Source organism: Hyaena hyaena, unplaced genomic scaffold (assembly GCF_003009895.1).
Source record: "Hyaena hyaena isolate Hyena2069 unplaced genomic scaffold, ASM300989v1 scaffold_120, whole genome shotgun sequence".
NCBI lineage: Eukaryota > Metazoa > Chordata > Mammalia > Carnivora > Hyaenidae > Hyaena > Hyaena hyaena.
Window position 1 is genome coordinate 484,853 of NW_024080752.1, and position 15,465 is coordinate 500,317.

At 35.3% G+C, this 15,465-nt stretch overlaps 1 protein-coding gene across 3 annotated transcripts in view; it reads left to right on the forward strand.

Moving 5' to 3' along the window:
- Window positions 1–14,922, forward strand: part of FAM214A (family with sequence similarity 214 member A) — a 96,599-nt gene extending 81,677 nt beyond the window's left edge. For 2 of the 3 annotated variants that reach the window (XM_039237117.1, XM_039237118.1), the window contains exons 10-13: window positions 2,460–2,618; window positions 7,792–7,860; window positions 10,418–10,617; window positions 13,967–14,922. In XM_039237117.1, the coding sequence (XP_039093048.1) occupies window positions 2,460–2,618; window positions 7,792–7,860; window positions 10,418–10,617; window positions 13,967–14,120 (582 nt within the window). In that variant the 3' untranslated portion in view covers window positions 14,121–14,922. Of the gene's footprint in view, window positions 1–2,459; window positions 2,619–7,791; window positions 7,956–10,417; window positions 10,618–13,966 lie in introns of those variants that run through there. The other variant, XR_005529277.1, reaches the window with a different exon arrangement.
- Window positions 14,923–15,465: the final 543 nt, after the last annotated feature.

The window sequence follows — 15,465 nt, forward strand, 5'->3', positions numbered from 1 at the left end:
TAAACACAGGGGTGTATGTATCCCTTTGAATTAGTGTTTTTGAATTTTTTGTGTAAATACCTAGTAGTGCAATTACTGGCTTGTAGGGTAGCTCTAGTTTTTAACTTTTTGAGGAAACTCCATACTGTTTTTTCTTCTTTAATTTGTTTTTTAACATTTATTTTTTGAGAGACCAAGAGAGTCACAGCACAAGCAGCAGAGGAGGGGCAAAGCAAGAGGGAGACACAGAATCTGAAGCAGGCTCCAGGCTGTGAACTGTCAGTACAGAGCCCAATGTGGGACTCAAAACACAAACTGAGATCGTGAACTGAAGGGAAGTTGGACGCTTAACCAACTGAGCCACCCAGACACCCCAGGAACCTCCATACTGTTCACCACAGTGCCTACCCCAGTTTGCATTCTCACCAACAGTGCAAGAGGGTTCCTTTTTCTCTACATTTTTGCCACACTTGTTATGTTTTTTATTTTTGCCATTCTGATAGATGTGAGGCAATATCTCAGTGTAGTTTTGATTTTCATTTCCCTAATGATGAGGATATTGAGGATCTTTTCATTTGTCCATTGGCTATGTGTGTATCTTCTCTGGAAAAATGCTTTTTCATGTCTTCTGACCATATTTTAATTGGATTATTTGTTTCTGGGTGTTGAATTGTGTAAGCTCTTTATATATTTTGGATACTAACCCTTTATCACATATGTCATTTGCAAATATCTTCTCTCATTCAGTAAGTTGCTTTTTAGTTTTGTTGATTGTTTTCTTCACTGTTTGGGAGCTTTTTATGTTAATATAGTCCTAACAGTTTATTATTATTTTATTTCCCTTGTCTCAGGAGACATATCTAGAAAGATGTTGCTGTGGCCGATGTCAGAGACATTACTGACTATGTTCTCTTGCAGGATTTTTATGGTTTTAGGTGTCTCACATGTAGGTCTTTAATCTATTTTGAATTTATTTTTGTGTATAGTATAAGAAAGTGGATCACTTTCATTCTTTCACATGTAGCTGTCTGGTTTTCTCAACACCATTTGTTGAAGAAACTGTCTTTTTCCCACTGGATTTTCTTTCCTGCGTTTTCAAAGATTAATTGACCACACAGTTATAGATTCATTTCTGGGTTTTCTATTATGTTCCATTGATCTATTGTGTTTATTTTTGTGCCAGTACCATAGTATTTTGATTACTACAGCTTTGTAATATAACGTGAAGTCTGGAATTATGATGTCTCCAGCTTTGCTTTTCTTTTTCAAAATTGCTTTAGTTGGGGCACCTGGGTGGCTCAGTCAGTTAAGCGTCCAACTTTTGATTTTCACTCAGGTTATGATCTCACAGTTCATGGGTTTGAGCCAATATCAAGCTCCACACTAACGGTGTGGAGCCTGCTTGGGATTCTCTGTCTTTGCTCCTTGCTGCCCCTCCCCTGCTCACATGCTTTCTTAAAATAAATAAACTTTAAAAAATTGCTTTGGTTTTTGGCATCTTCTGGGGTTCCATATAAATTTTAGTATTTTTTTTCTCAATGCTGTTGGTATTTTGACAAGGATTGCATTTAATATACAGATGTCTTTGGGTAATACTGAAATTTTAACAATATTCTTCCAGTCCATGAGAATATAATGATAATATCTTTCCATTTTTTGTGTTTCCTTTTCCATTTCTTTCATCAGTGTTTTATAGTTTTCATAGTACAGTTCTTTTTACCTCTTTGGTTAGTTAGATTTATTCCTAGATATCTGGTACAATTTTAAGTGGGATTGTTTTCTTTATTTCTCTTTCTCCTGCATCATTATTAGTATACAGAAAGGCAACAGATTTATGCACACTGATTTTGTATTCTGAGACTTTACTGAATTCATTTATCAATTCTAATAGGTTTTTTGGTGGAGTCTGTAGGGTTTTCTAAATATAGTATCATGTCATCTGCAAAGAGTGATAATTTTACTTCTTCCTTACCAATCTAGATTCCTTTTTTTTCTTTTTGTTGTCTGATTGCTCTCCCTAGGACGTCAGAGTGGATATCGTTGTCTTTTTCTTGACATTAGAGGAAAGGCTCTTAGTTTTTCCCCATTGAGTATGATTTTAGCTGTGGGTTTTTATTTAAGGCCTTTATTATGCCAAGATGTATTCCCTCTACCTCCTTTGTTGAGAGCTTTTTATCATGAATAGATATTGTATGTTATCAAATGCTCTTTCTGCATCTATTGAAATGATCATATGATTTTTATCTTTTATTGAAGTGACTATAATGTTGATTGATTTGCAAATACTGAACCATCCTTGCATTCCTGGAATAAATCCCACTTAATTGTGGTGAATGATTTTTTAAAATGTATTGTTGGATTCTGTTTGAGTAGCAACCATTTTCTGGTGTCAGAAATCTTAGTAATGTATTAATTTCAATGAAAAAAGAAATGAATGTGTTAACTTTTAAAATTTGTTTAAAATTTATTTTGTCTTTCAGGAGTCTGTCTTGAACTATCGTTTAGATCCTCTTGGCATTGTTGATGGTTTTACTGCCGAGGTAGGGGCAAGCGGTATTTTCTGCCCCACACATTTGACTCTTCCAGTTGAAGTGTCATTCTACAGTGTTTCAGATGATAATGCTCCCTCTCCTTATATGGCAAGTATTTAAAAAAAATGTCTTTGCTAAAATAACCAATTAAATGGCAAATGTCTTTAAAGAAATTTAATATAGCATTGTGGCAATACTTAAACATAAAGCACTTCCTAGGAGAAAATTGAAGGCTGAATAGAAACTAAAGTACCAACATGTTATCTCACAACTTCTTTCTGAGCTAGCTCTGAGAACACATATCCTCTTTTGCGTTTCAGATTCTGCTGAAAACTTACTTGTTTCTGTGTGACTTAAAAACATGATAAAACTTTGATTAGTGACACTATGATTTCATATTTTGCTGAGTTCACACAAATTTTCAGGTACTTATTGTACATGCTGGTCCCATAAATGATGCCTTCACATGTGATACTCATTTCAGGAAGATTAGGTAAAGATATGGTGAATTAAGTCTTCTGTGAGACCCTTTCACTCTCTTTATCCTGTTTGTTTTGAGACCATTTTTTCCTAATTCTAGAATACTAGCTATTTCTGTTTTCCACACTAACATTCTAGTGGAGACTAAGGTAGCTAAGTAAGAGCACAGTATGATCCTATGATTACATCTTTCCCATTTTCTTATTCTGATCCCTGGAGGATAAAATAAGCCTTTAACTGTAAAAATGATACTGGGTTTTGATGCATGTTTGGTATCAGCCCTTTCACAAAAGACAAACAGAAGTGGCAAATAATGCTAGTCTATATAAAGTTGACAGTAATGGTATCAAGTAAGTGGTCAGATCTGTGTTTTCATGTCAGGTCTTTGAGAAATACAAATTGCTATAGTTAAAGAAATATACAGCTCTGGCCTTGATATTCGAATTTCCTAGCTTAACACGTGGCCCAACTGCTTCCTCAATACCTCTCTCCAAAACTTTCTTGATTTTCAAGACCTAAAGGTTGTGAAAAGGGAGTTCTGTGTAATTGAAAACAAAGGAAATGAAATTATACATTTTTAGGGACCTAAGTATAGCCTACTCATTGCTGGCCTGGTTTGCTCAAGGGAAGTTGTTTTAGACTTCATTTTAAGTGTGAAAATTTTAGACAAGAGCCTGATCAGTGTTTCATACTTCAAATGAAAAAACATAGTGATTGGGGCGCCTGGGTGGCTTAGTCGGTTAAGCGTCCGACTTTCGCTTAGGTCATGATCTCGCGGTTCGTGGGTTCGAGCCCCGCGTCGGGCTATGTGCTGACTGCCAGCTCAGAGCCTGGAGCCTGTTTCAGTCTGTGACTCCCTCTCTCTCTGACCCTCCCCTGTTCACGCTGTCTCTCTCTCTCTCTCTCTCCTAGAAATAAATTAAAATATTTAAAAAAAAAAAAAACATAGTGATTGTCTGTTCATTTATTCAGTTTTCTTTTACCAGTAATAAACTTGTGGATCATCACCCATAAAGAGGCATAACATTAACTATTATCAAAAACAGAGACCCACTCCTTTACAATAAGGAGTTATCTATAAGCCTCCTTTTAATTCATTTACCACGGAAAGATGTATCCACAATTCCAGTATAATTTTGAAAAAAATAACAGTTTGGGATAGTTAATAACATGAAATGTACAATTGAGAGTTCAGTATCAGAATAAAGACATCGTGATGGAATATTAACCATGTTAGAATAGAGCTGTAAAGATGACCATTTTGTTTTACCAGGACATGAACAAGTCTCATCAATTTCACATATTCTATTGGCACTTACTAATTAGAGAATGGAAAGATAAGGTCTACAATATTGTAATCTACCATTAATGTATAAAGTCCCCAATGACCAATACGGTGGCTTAGAAACAAGATAAGAGTGAATGGCTGAAATCAGCTCAAATAAATATTTTTGAGTGAAATTCATAAGCAAGAGAGAATTTGAACAATCCTTTTTAAAAGCAGAATAGCATTAATCTTTAACTTTGGTTGGCATCTAAAAAGATAGGATCAAGTGATGAAGAGTTTCGTCACCCTGTCTCCAGAAAGTACACACAAATGATTATAACTTTTGAATAGATATCAGAAACAGTATGAAATCAGGTTACTGAGTTGTTAGTATGTCCTTTAAGAATCCCTAACTTACTTGTTTAAGTGTCCAACTTCAGCTCAGGTTATAGATCTCACGGTTTGTGAGTTAGAGCCCAGCATTGGGCTAATAACCCAGAGCCTGCTTCAGATGCTACGTCTCCCTCTCTGTGCCCCTCCCCTTCCCTCTCTCTCTCTCTCAAAAATAAATAAATAAATAAACAAATGAACATTAAAGAATCCCTGAGTTACTTTTCTTTGATAATATTCTTTGGTAAGCTTTCCTTTATGTAATTGAATTTTTTCTAAGTTAGTTTATTCATTAGGAATGGGTCCCTTTTGCAAATGACCCAGTCCAAATCTTTGACCACAAATCTTTCCTACTATAAATTAATAAAATTAATCATGTTTCTTCAGGGAATCTTATTTACATTTCGGTAGTTTAGTGTGTTTTTAAAGGACTGATCACGTTTCGATAAGATAATATATATCACAGACCAGCAGAGCTGAGATACCAAATTCCTACTTATTACCTTGGGACTTCGCATCACAAATAATACAAACAACTCACAAAGGTAAAATTATGTAGAGAAAATTCTGTCTTTGTGATATAGAACTGGTACAGGACTTTTCATGAAATAATTATTTAAAGATTAACTGAAAAAGCTATATAGTATCTCTCTCCAATTTGGTATCAGTGGTAAAAATGTTCTCCAACTGTTACATAACAGCATTTCACTGTTTAGAAACTACTGAATAGTGGAATCAGGTAGAATGGTCTAAAGAAGGTATGCTGGTGGTAAATTCATAGTGCAACTTCAATTATTATCTGATTAACAGGACCATGTTATCTTTCTCTATTTGTAAGGCACCAAATTAAGATAAACTTCCAGTTTACGCCTTGCATATTCTCTATAGCAGAGGAGTAATTTGAGGAGTTTTTGTGTAAGATTTTAACCCAATTCTATTTCCATCTTTAAATGCTAGATGAAAGTGTATTTTTCTTTTTTAGATTAAATAAAATAAGTTTTGAGGCACCTGGGTGACTCAGGTGGTTAAGCGTCCAACTTCAGCCCAAGTCATGATCTCACAGCTGTGCGATTGAACCCCTCATTGGGCTCCTCACTGACATAGAAAACCTGCTTGGTATTCTCTCTCTCTGACCCCTCCACTGCTTGCACTTTCTCTCTGCCTCAAAATAAATAAATAAACCTTAAAAAACTAAAAACAGTAAGTGTAATAACTTTTATAGGTAGAAACATGAATATGCTGACCAACAAACTCAATTTAAGTATTAAAAATAATTATTAAATAAGTTATTTAAAATTAAAATAAATAATTTAGTAATATTAATAAAATTCCAAATAATTTCCTAATTTCTGTCTAAAATGCCTAATTTGCTAGTGCCCTTATTGATCTGACATCACTTAGAGATAGTTGTAAAGTGTCGGCTTAAACTATAGGGTTTTAAAAATACATATACTCTGTATAAATTAATTACTGTTACCATGTTCTGAAAACTACTAGAACTATATGTATTAAAGGAAATAAGTAGAGGCTTGGTAGTAGTTTTTGCCCTACCAGTTTTCTTACATGTATTTAGGGGAAGGCGGCAAAGAAAGAACAGTAATGTATTGCCTATAGCAATGTGACGAATGATGACGAAAGGTAGCTATTATTTGGATATATTTTACTTTTTTTCTGGAACTAGGAAGAAGAGGGGCATTATATGCCACAGGTTTTTCACATAAAGCAGATTATAAGGAGTTGTTAAAGCTTCATGCTGTTTTGGTTAGGGATACAGTTTGTTTATATGCTGTTTTTATGCTTTAGTTTTTTTTAAATGTTTTATTTATTTCTAGGAGAAAGAGAGAGAGAGACAGCGTGAGCAGGAGAGGGTCAGAGAGAGAGAGGGAGTCACAGACTGAAACAGGCTCCAGGCTCTGAGCGAAAGTCGGACGCTTAACCGACTAAGCTACCCAGGCGCCCCTGTTTTTATGCTTAAGTGACCATGTGGTAAATCAGATTAGACAAGAACAATATATGTCCTTTCAGTGCCCATTTCCACAAAATTTCCTAATATTAATGTGTTGATTTAACAGCCTGAGCATGGCACTTAATTCACATAGCAGAGTCTGACCCTCTCTTTCACTTGTGCACTTTTATTTTTTACCCACCAACCCTGGTCTGTCTTAAAAATCCAGCACAGATGTCTGATGGGACAGTCCTGTTTTATATTTACTTTTACCTAAATTGACATGTTTGGGCATGCACGATGTAAAATGATGGGATATGAAATGCAGAGCATGCAGTCATTCGACTTAACTACTCGAAATTATTTTCCTGGTTAAAACCAATGAATCAGCCCCCCACACCCCCTTTCTTAAAGCTGTCTAAGAATTAAATATCACAATTACCAGCTGTGGTCATTTGGTCATCTTAGTACTCTACAATCTTGCATATCTTCAATTCTAGCATTCCTTGTTTTAATTTATACTTGTTTCTTATTGTTTTGGTTTCTGTAGTGATTAGAACATCTTTCTCAGGAAACTACTTTTTGTATTATAAGGAGTATAATACTTCTTAAACTTTAATGTACGTATGATATCATCTGGGGGATCTTAAAATACAGCTTTAATTTGGTAGGTCTAGGGAGAAGCTATAAATTGTGCATTTCTAACAAGTTTACAGTGATGCCGGTGATGCTGGTCTATCTCTAGTCCAAAATCCATGTATGTAATTTAACTCACTGACTGAAGAATTAACTTCATTGTTGGCTAAGACTTAGACCCTTCTGCTTTCTTGAATTTTTATATGTACAAATAACAATAAATAGGTTGCTTCTTCATTTCTCTCCTTCCACATGATACAAGGAAATAATCCTACCTTCTCACTGTATTTCCTTTTTAAGGAACTTCTATATTGTATGTCTTAATAGAAATTTCAAGCAGTCTGATGTTATTTATTTCAACATCTCCAGGAAGAAGAGTAAATTGTTTCCTTTTGGATGGGACCCTCACTGTTTAATACTCAGAATGTATCTATTGTTGGGAATGTTTTTGCATACAAATAGAATTCTAAAATTTTAGTAATTACATGATTTATTATACTTATTTTAGTCTTTCATATACATATGTATCAGTTTGTACTCAATTTGTCTTCTTTTATTTCAAGGGTGTGATTACTTTAGAGTCCCTTGGTAAAAGGGGTTATCGAGTACCTCCTTCAGGAACAATACAAGTGGTATGTGTTTTATAGTCTACAATTGCAATAATCATTCTCTAACATACATATAGAACTTAGCCCTTTCTCCTGCTACTGCTGCTGCAACAACTTTGGTAAGTAACAGTGGGGCTGCAGCTTTCTTTGGAGTTTCCCTGCGCTGCCCCAGGAATGGCCACGTGGGGACCTCCATAAAAGGAAAACATTAATAATCTAATCAAGGTGAATGCTTTAGAAAAATAGTATATGACAGTTTACATAACTTAAATAGAACTGTTTTCAATGTAATTAGAACTTAACATTACTATTTAATATAGTTTGTCAGACTGAGCTTGACCTATTTAAAAGGAGACCTCAAATACTAGTATTGCTTTGCCAGGAAAACTTGGGAAACAAAATTATATTATTTCTGGTGTAATAATGTCTAAAATAATCTACTAAAATGGTTACACCAAGTAGAAATGTAATCTGACAGATGTGAGGGCAGAGAAAGCATCTTTACTTTTGGCGTAGGTGTTGATCTAGCTTGGGCCCAGGAGAGTCCCTCTAGCCCAAAGCAAACCTTCATCGTCATTGGTCTTGAGTTTTTAGAAGAGTAATTTGGTATCAAGGCCAGTTTGCAATTTGGGTTCATCTCCAAGTCAATCCCAGGATAATATTACAGGCCCAAAAGTATATTACAAAGCTGGCTCTTACAGACTGAAAAGAATCTAACTGATATTTGTCAGTTATACCTCAATAAAGCTGAGATTTATCTTACAGACTGAAAAGAATCTAACTGATATTTGTCAGTTATACCTCAATAAAGCTGAGATTTAAAAAATAATAATAAGGGGCGCCTGGGTGGCTTAGTCGGTAAAGCGTCCGACTTTCGCTTAGGTCATGATCTCGCGGTTCGTGGGTTCGAGCCCCGCATTGGGCTCTGTGCTGACTGCCAGCTCAGAGCCTGGAGCCTGTTTGAGAGTCTGTGTCTCCCTCTCTCTGACCCTCCCCTGCTCACGCTGTCTCTCTCTCTCCTAGACATAAATAAATAAAAAATATTAAAAAAAATAATAATAATAATAAGTCTAGCTAAGTCCCTTACACTCAGGATCTGGTCTAATTCAACAAGTCTTTTTTATACCTTTTGTCCTCAATGTGATCAGTGCTTCATGAGACCACTTTTACTCATCGCCATTGTTCAAATACAGCAAGGAATCTTCTATACGTTTGTTTATCTCATATCACGCAGGGTTGAAACATGGTATTATGTGATACATATGTGTGCACATATTACAGTATATACATATATATAATTTTACTGAGGAAGAATCACTGCATATTAAAGTAAGACTTTTATGTTAAATGGATTTCTTGAACTAAAGAGTGATAATCTTGTTCTCTTGCCTCCGGCTGTGTAGCTCATGTGAAAGCATGGGTCACTGGAAAGCTAGCTATTGGTTGTCATAATAATGAGGCATAAATCCCAAGGCAGCATGTTCACACCTCTTTGAGGACTGCCAACATTAATGATTAATTTTAAATCTGAAATTTAGGTGTGTCTTTCATTCTTTATATAGTTTAATTATATATAAACATGGTTTGAACTTTTAGCTTGCTACTTGTTGTGGTTATTGAATGTATTAGCCTTAATCTTAAGACTCACTAGATTTCAAAAGTTGGATCATAATATTGATATATTTCTCATTTTGATTCAGTGGGTGATGTCCAGTGCCACGGATGAGCTTCTGAAAGCATGGGCACCAAGTTACCTATTGATGTGTTGGTAATTTGGTTAAAGTCAGATCAGCAGCTTGGGATCTCATTTAAAAATTAGTACTTAAAAAAAAAAATTCCTCTGGTTATTAATAGCGAAGTATCAATTGAATTTAGTTCAGTCTTAACTAAGTATACATATTTTGGTGTATTATGATACTGATGATTTAAACTACAGTTTTTGAAATGAATCCAACTGTGAGAACATGAAGTATTATTTAGTCTATTTGGTAACTAATAATAATAAACTTTATTTTCTAAATTTGGAAAACTTTCCAAATAAGAAAAAGTCACTTTTTTGAGAACATATTTTTAACTTTATAATAACTATGCATACCTAATATACCAAAAATCTAGTTTTACGTACTAGCTTTTTTTATTTAAAAAGATTTATATTTACTCATGATTAAAAGGTGATAAAAATTGACATTCTATTTTGAGTACTTTGGGATTGATACACTTTAATAAAGCTAATGTTTGAAATAAGTGAACTGGAATGTTTTAATCCAGTAAGAGTGTAATTTACTTACTATAGTGGAAGCTTTTCTTAAAATCTGAACAAAGAGTAAAAGTTATGTATTGTCTACTATGAAGTTTGTGACTAAAGATTTTGATTTGTTATAGAAAATAAATTGCACCATTTTTTAAAATACTGAATATCATTTCATAAACTTCTAAAAAGTTTAACTTTAGTTCTCCAAACTAAATTATAACCACTGGGATTAACTTCTTATTAAAAAGTCTGTTTTATTATTGGCACAATCATTTTGCATCAGCTCAATAAATAACTTTTTAAAGAATAATTTTTATGTTTTTTCTTCAGACCTTATTTAATCCTAATAAGACAGTGGTGAAGATGTTTGTTGTGATATATGACTTACGAAATATGCCAGCTAATCATCAGACATTCCTACGACAAAGAACTTTTTCTGTACCTGTTAAACAAGAAATGAGGAGAAGTGTTAATAAAGAGAACATCAGACATACAGAAGAACGGTTATTGCGCTACCTCATACATCTGAGGTAATGTTTCAAATAAATATGAAAATGTTACTTCAGAAGAACAACTCCAAATTTTTTCATTTTAACACCTATCACTCTAAGTAGACCAGTGGGCCCTTGGAATTTGCTTAATTTGGAAACCTCATATGCCAAAATGCAGAAAACACATAGCATATCTTCCTTCATTCATTGTTACTTACTAAATTAGGGGAGTTTTCAAATTTTCATTTATAGCTATGTAAAACATTTCATATCTAAACAAATGCTGACATAATCTGACCGTGAAACACATTTTCTAAACCAATGCTGTTCAGTGGAATTATAATACGGGGGCACCTGGCTGGGTCAGTCATTAGAGGGGACTCTTTACCTCAGGGTTGTTAGTTTGAGCCCCATGTTGGGTGTAGATATTACTTAAAAATAAAATCTTTAAAAAAATTGTAATATGAACCATATATGTAGTTCAGTATTTCCTAGTAGCCACATTTAAGAAAGCGATACGAGGGGTGCCTGGGTGGCTCCATTGGTTAAACGTCTGACTTTGGCTTAGGTCATGATCTCACTTTATGAGTTCAAGTCTCAAATTGGGCTCTGTGCTGACAGCTTGGAGCCTGCTTTGGATTGTGGGTCTCCTTATCTCTCTGCCTCTCCTGCTTGTGCTCTCTCTCAAAAATAAATATTTAAAAATTTAAAAATAATAAAAATTAAAAAGTGGTAAGAAACAGGAAAGATTGGGATGCCTGGGTGGCTCAGTCAGTTGAGCATCCAACTGTTGATTTCAGTTCAGGTCATCATCCCAAAGTCATGGGATCAAGCCCTACGTCAGGCTCCATGAGTCACTTAACATTCTGTCTCTCTCTCCCTCTCTTCCTCCCTTTCCCCACTCACACTCTCTCTGAAAAAAAAAAAATTAAGAAAAAAAAGAAACAGAAAAGATTAATATATTTCCTTTAACCCAACATAGCCAAATGTTATAATTTGAATATATAATCAACATAAAAATTATGAATGAATTATTTTATGTTCTTTTATTGTACTCAACATTTGAAATCAAGTATAGATTTTATACTAAAAGTACAACTCACTTTGAACTAGTCACATTTCAAGTGCTCAGTAGCCACATGTAGCTAATGGGAAGGGAAGTTTATAACCCTCGTTCATTCATTTAATAAATATGTGTTGGGTATGTTTTTGGGCACTAGGGAAACAGCAGTGTGGAAATCTCTTTTCTCATAGAGTTTATAGCCTAGTAATTCCATCAGAAATACCTTTCCTCTAACTTCTACTACCCAGGTCACAGTTCTAGGTTTTGAAAAACCATCTGTTTGCCCTTAAGGTCCATGTTGCCAGTATCCTAGGGTAAGGTTTTTGGTCCTGAAATCCTAATGCAGTTCTTAGGCAATGAGCAAGCAAATCTGTTGGTTAGGAGAGAGCTGATTTTTTTTTTTTTTTTTTTTTCTGAGAGAGAGACACACACAGCGTGAGCAGGGGAGGGTCAGAGAGAGAGGGAGATACAGAATGTGAAGCAGGCTCCAGGCTCTGAGCTAGCTGTCAGCACAAAGCTGGCTCCAACCCACGAACTGAACTGTGAGATCATGACCTGAGCCAAAGTTGAACGCTTAACTGACTGAGCCACCCAGGCGCCCCTGGAGAGCACTGAATAGTCATTTGCCTGTAACTTTGTTCTTAGTAATTTTCTGATGCTCTTTATAGTCAGTTCTTAACCGCATCAGTGACAGTAATTCATTTTAGCCTAACTCCTTACTCCAAAGATCCTATTCATGAGGAGAGGAGGAGGTACCTCTCATCTAGGGCCCAGGCAGAAGACCTCTTTAATCTGCTGCTAATGGTGACTGCCAACTATCTTTCAAGAGATCTGCCTTGTGGTCCTCTGTAGTGAATGGAGACTGAGCTGTCCACTTAATCCCATATTTGAAAAAGTCTACTAATGGCTTCCCACAAAGTACTGCTTAATTGGTACTCTTATCCAGGGGTCTTCTGCCTGGTGTTCTGTATCCTAAGGACATGTTGAACTGGAGCAATGTTTTTAAACCCAATTCCATACTCCCTAATGTGAGCCTGTTATACAGATTGTAAGAATGAAAATCTGACGACAGACTCTAAAGACTTTTAAAAAGAGAAATGGTATGAAATAGCAAACTATAATATTAGCCCAAGCTAGGATAAGATTCAACTCTCTCTAAACTTCCATTTGATACCATTCCTCCAGAAGTTTAACCACTATAAGTAATCAACATTCACCAAAGTAAACATTAACTACCCCAGCTTTTATATAATCCCCACATAGTGATTGGATCCTTTAAATGCCATAAAGAAACCTCTTTCGTAAAGAAACTATACATATATATATGGTATGGTATACTTCTCAAAGCTCTCAGCTATCTCCTTAAGATTGAGAAGTTAAAAAAAATTCAGACTGAAAGAGCAAACTGACATTCAGCTCACATGCAACTGGCCACCATATTTTTCAGCTAATTTAGGAGTAAAATTCATAAACCCAAAGAGTATGTCTGCTATGCAAAGACTAAACCAGAGAGATTAACACAAAAGGGTATGTTTGACTATCTGCCAGATAAGTTTATGTGACAAAAGACTCCAGCCTCCTGTATTATGTTATAGGTATTGGCAGGGGATAGATACAGTTCCATATACAGTATTGATAACCATTTTCATTTCACTACCAATTTTGTTCTTTTTAATGACGATTAGGATTTATTAGCCATTACTGATAATAGTAATAATTGTCCTCACTAGTTGATTATTTTCTGTGGTGATTTCTCAAGTGTGGAATCCATTTTAATGTACTCAAAATTGGGGGAGTGCAAATTACATGAAATGAGGCAGTCTGTGTGGCTATAAGATGCTAGCTAGCACTGCAAAACCCAAATGTAGTATAATTGGTTGATGTGAACTGAAATTTGACACTGTAGATGAGGGAAGATGCATGTGTTAGGGTGTCAGAGATGGAAAAACAGGATCATATGTGAAACAAGCTTCACAGAAGTAAGAAGTATCTCTGGGGCACCTGGCTGGCTAAGTCAGAAGAATATGTGAGCCTTGATCTCAGGGTCATGACTTTGAGCCCCACATGGGGTGTAGAGATTACATAAATAAAAAAATTTTTTCTGACATTGCAGGAAGGAAAGGGAGTATGGAATGTTTAGGGAATAGTAAGAAAGAGGCACTTAAATAGCAGCATATACTTTGGCAACATGAGACTAAATATCTTGCTGAACAGTTACTCTTAATATTGATAGCAAGACTAATTCTTCCTGCTTTCAAAATTTACTCAGCTTTGTTTTAAAGACTCATTCCCTGAAATAATGCATCCTTTTATTTGTTTGTTTAGGTTCCAGAGTTCTAAATCTGGAAAGATCTACCTCCACAGAGATGTACGGCTCCTGTTCTCTAGAAAGTCAATGGAAGTTGATAGCGGTGCTGCATATGAACTCAAATCTTACACTGAATCGCCAACAAACCCTCAGTTTTCACCAAGATGTTGATAAAAAGTGACAATTTAAAGTATTTGCTCAGTACCCAAGTTTGAAAGTAAAAATTAGCGTAGAACAGAGTGTACCAATTAACAACCAGGAGGGTGGATCCTCTCCTGTTATCCTGGACCAGTTTTTATTAAAGGATTCCTGGAATGAGATCCACATATTCCAAGTAGACTGGAAACACTCATGTCCTAATCCATTTTGTACTGTTGAAACCACTTCATTGGACGTGTTGCAATAGCAAACCCCTCCCCCCCCGAGTTAGATTAGTGTTTACACATTTTATTTCTCAGTTATTTAATATTTAATGTTTTCCTTAATACTCAAGTGATGTTTGTCTCTAGTGTTCTAATGTAGCACAAATCCTATGTAAAATCATACTATGTATTTTTGACATTAATGTTGAAATCCAAAATATATGCACAAGTCTTTAATTTTGTGTGATGTGTTTTAAGTACTATTCATTTAATTTATTGAAAATGAGAATGAACTGTTGAGCTTCTTTAAGATTAACGCACTATGCAAGCATGTGTACTTTTTATATCTCCCAGGTTTAGTTTTTACAGCACCGCATCCAGGTTGCTGTCTCACATACTAGTCCTGTAACATGCTCTTTTGGCAGTGCAACGTGGACTAAGCTGCTTCACATTCCCTTTGCAAGTTCATATCATTATGCCTATTCATATTACTTCTAGAACTCCTTATTCCCAAAACAGTTCTATTTTTCCTTAATTCCTACTACAGAGGCTTTACATTAAATTGCTGTCCCATGCTAGATAACTTTTGCAAATTGTTATAAAGAATATGTACTTTGAAAACAAATTAGTATTTATATTGTAAATATATGCAAAAAAAACAAAGAAATGTGTATTTGGCTTTTATTTTTAGATGAGATGTTCATGTGATTGAATGAATTTCTGGTAGCCATCAGATAGTTTCCATTCTAGCTTTACAGTGGACAAGAGAGAAAGGAAGACGTCTTGAGCCTCTTCCCCAAAGAAATTTAATCGTATTCTTGCTCAGGGTCATGATGGAAAGCATTTGGCAACTAGTAAAACCACTGAGGAAGGGAACTTGACTGAGTGCCTCAAAAGTCCTCCCTCCATCCCCCTTAAAAAGAAGAATGGTTTTAGATGTTTGTACAGGGACAGTGAGCAACAACAGATCAGGTAACAAGGCACAGATACTGGGAATACTGGTACAAAGCTGCAAGTGCAGGTTAGAGAATACGTACTACTCAAGTAGGCCAAACCAAGAGACCTGGGAGTCCAGAAACAGGTGACTGCTTTGGAATTTGGGAGACCCAAGATAATGGATAGACTATTCAAGGGAAATCAGACCAGTGATGAGT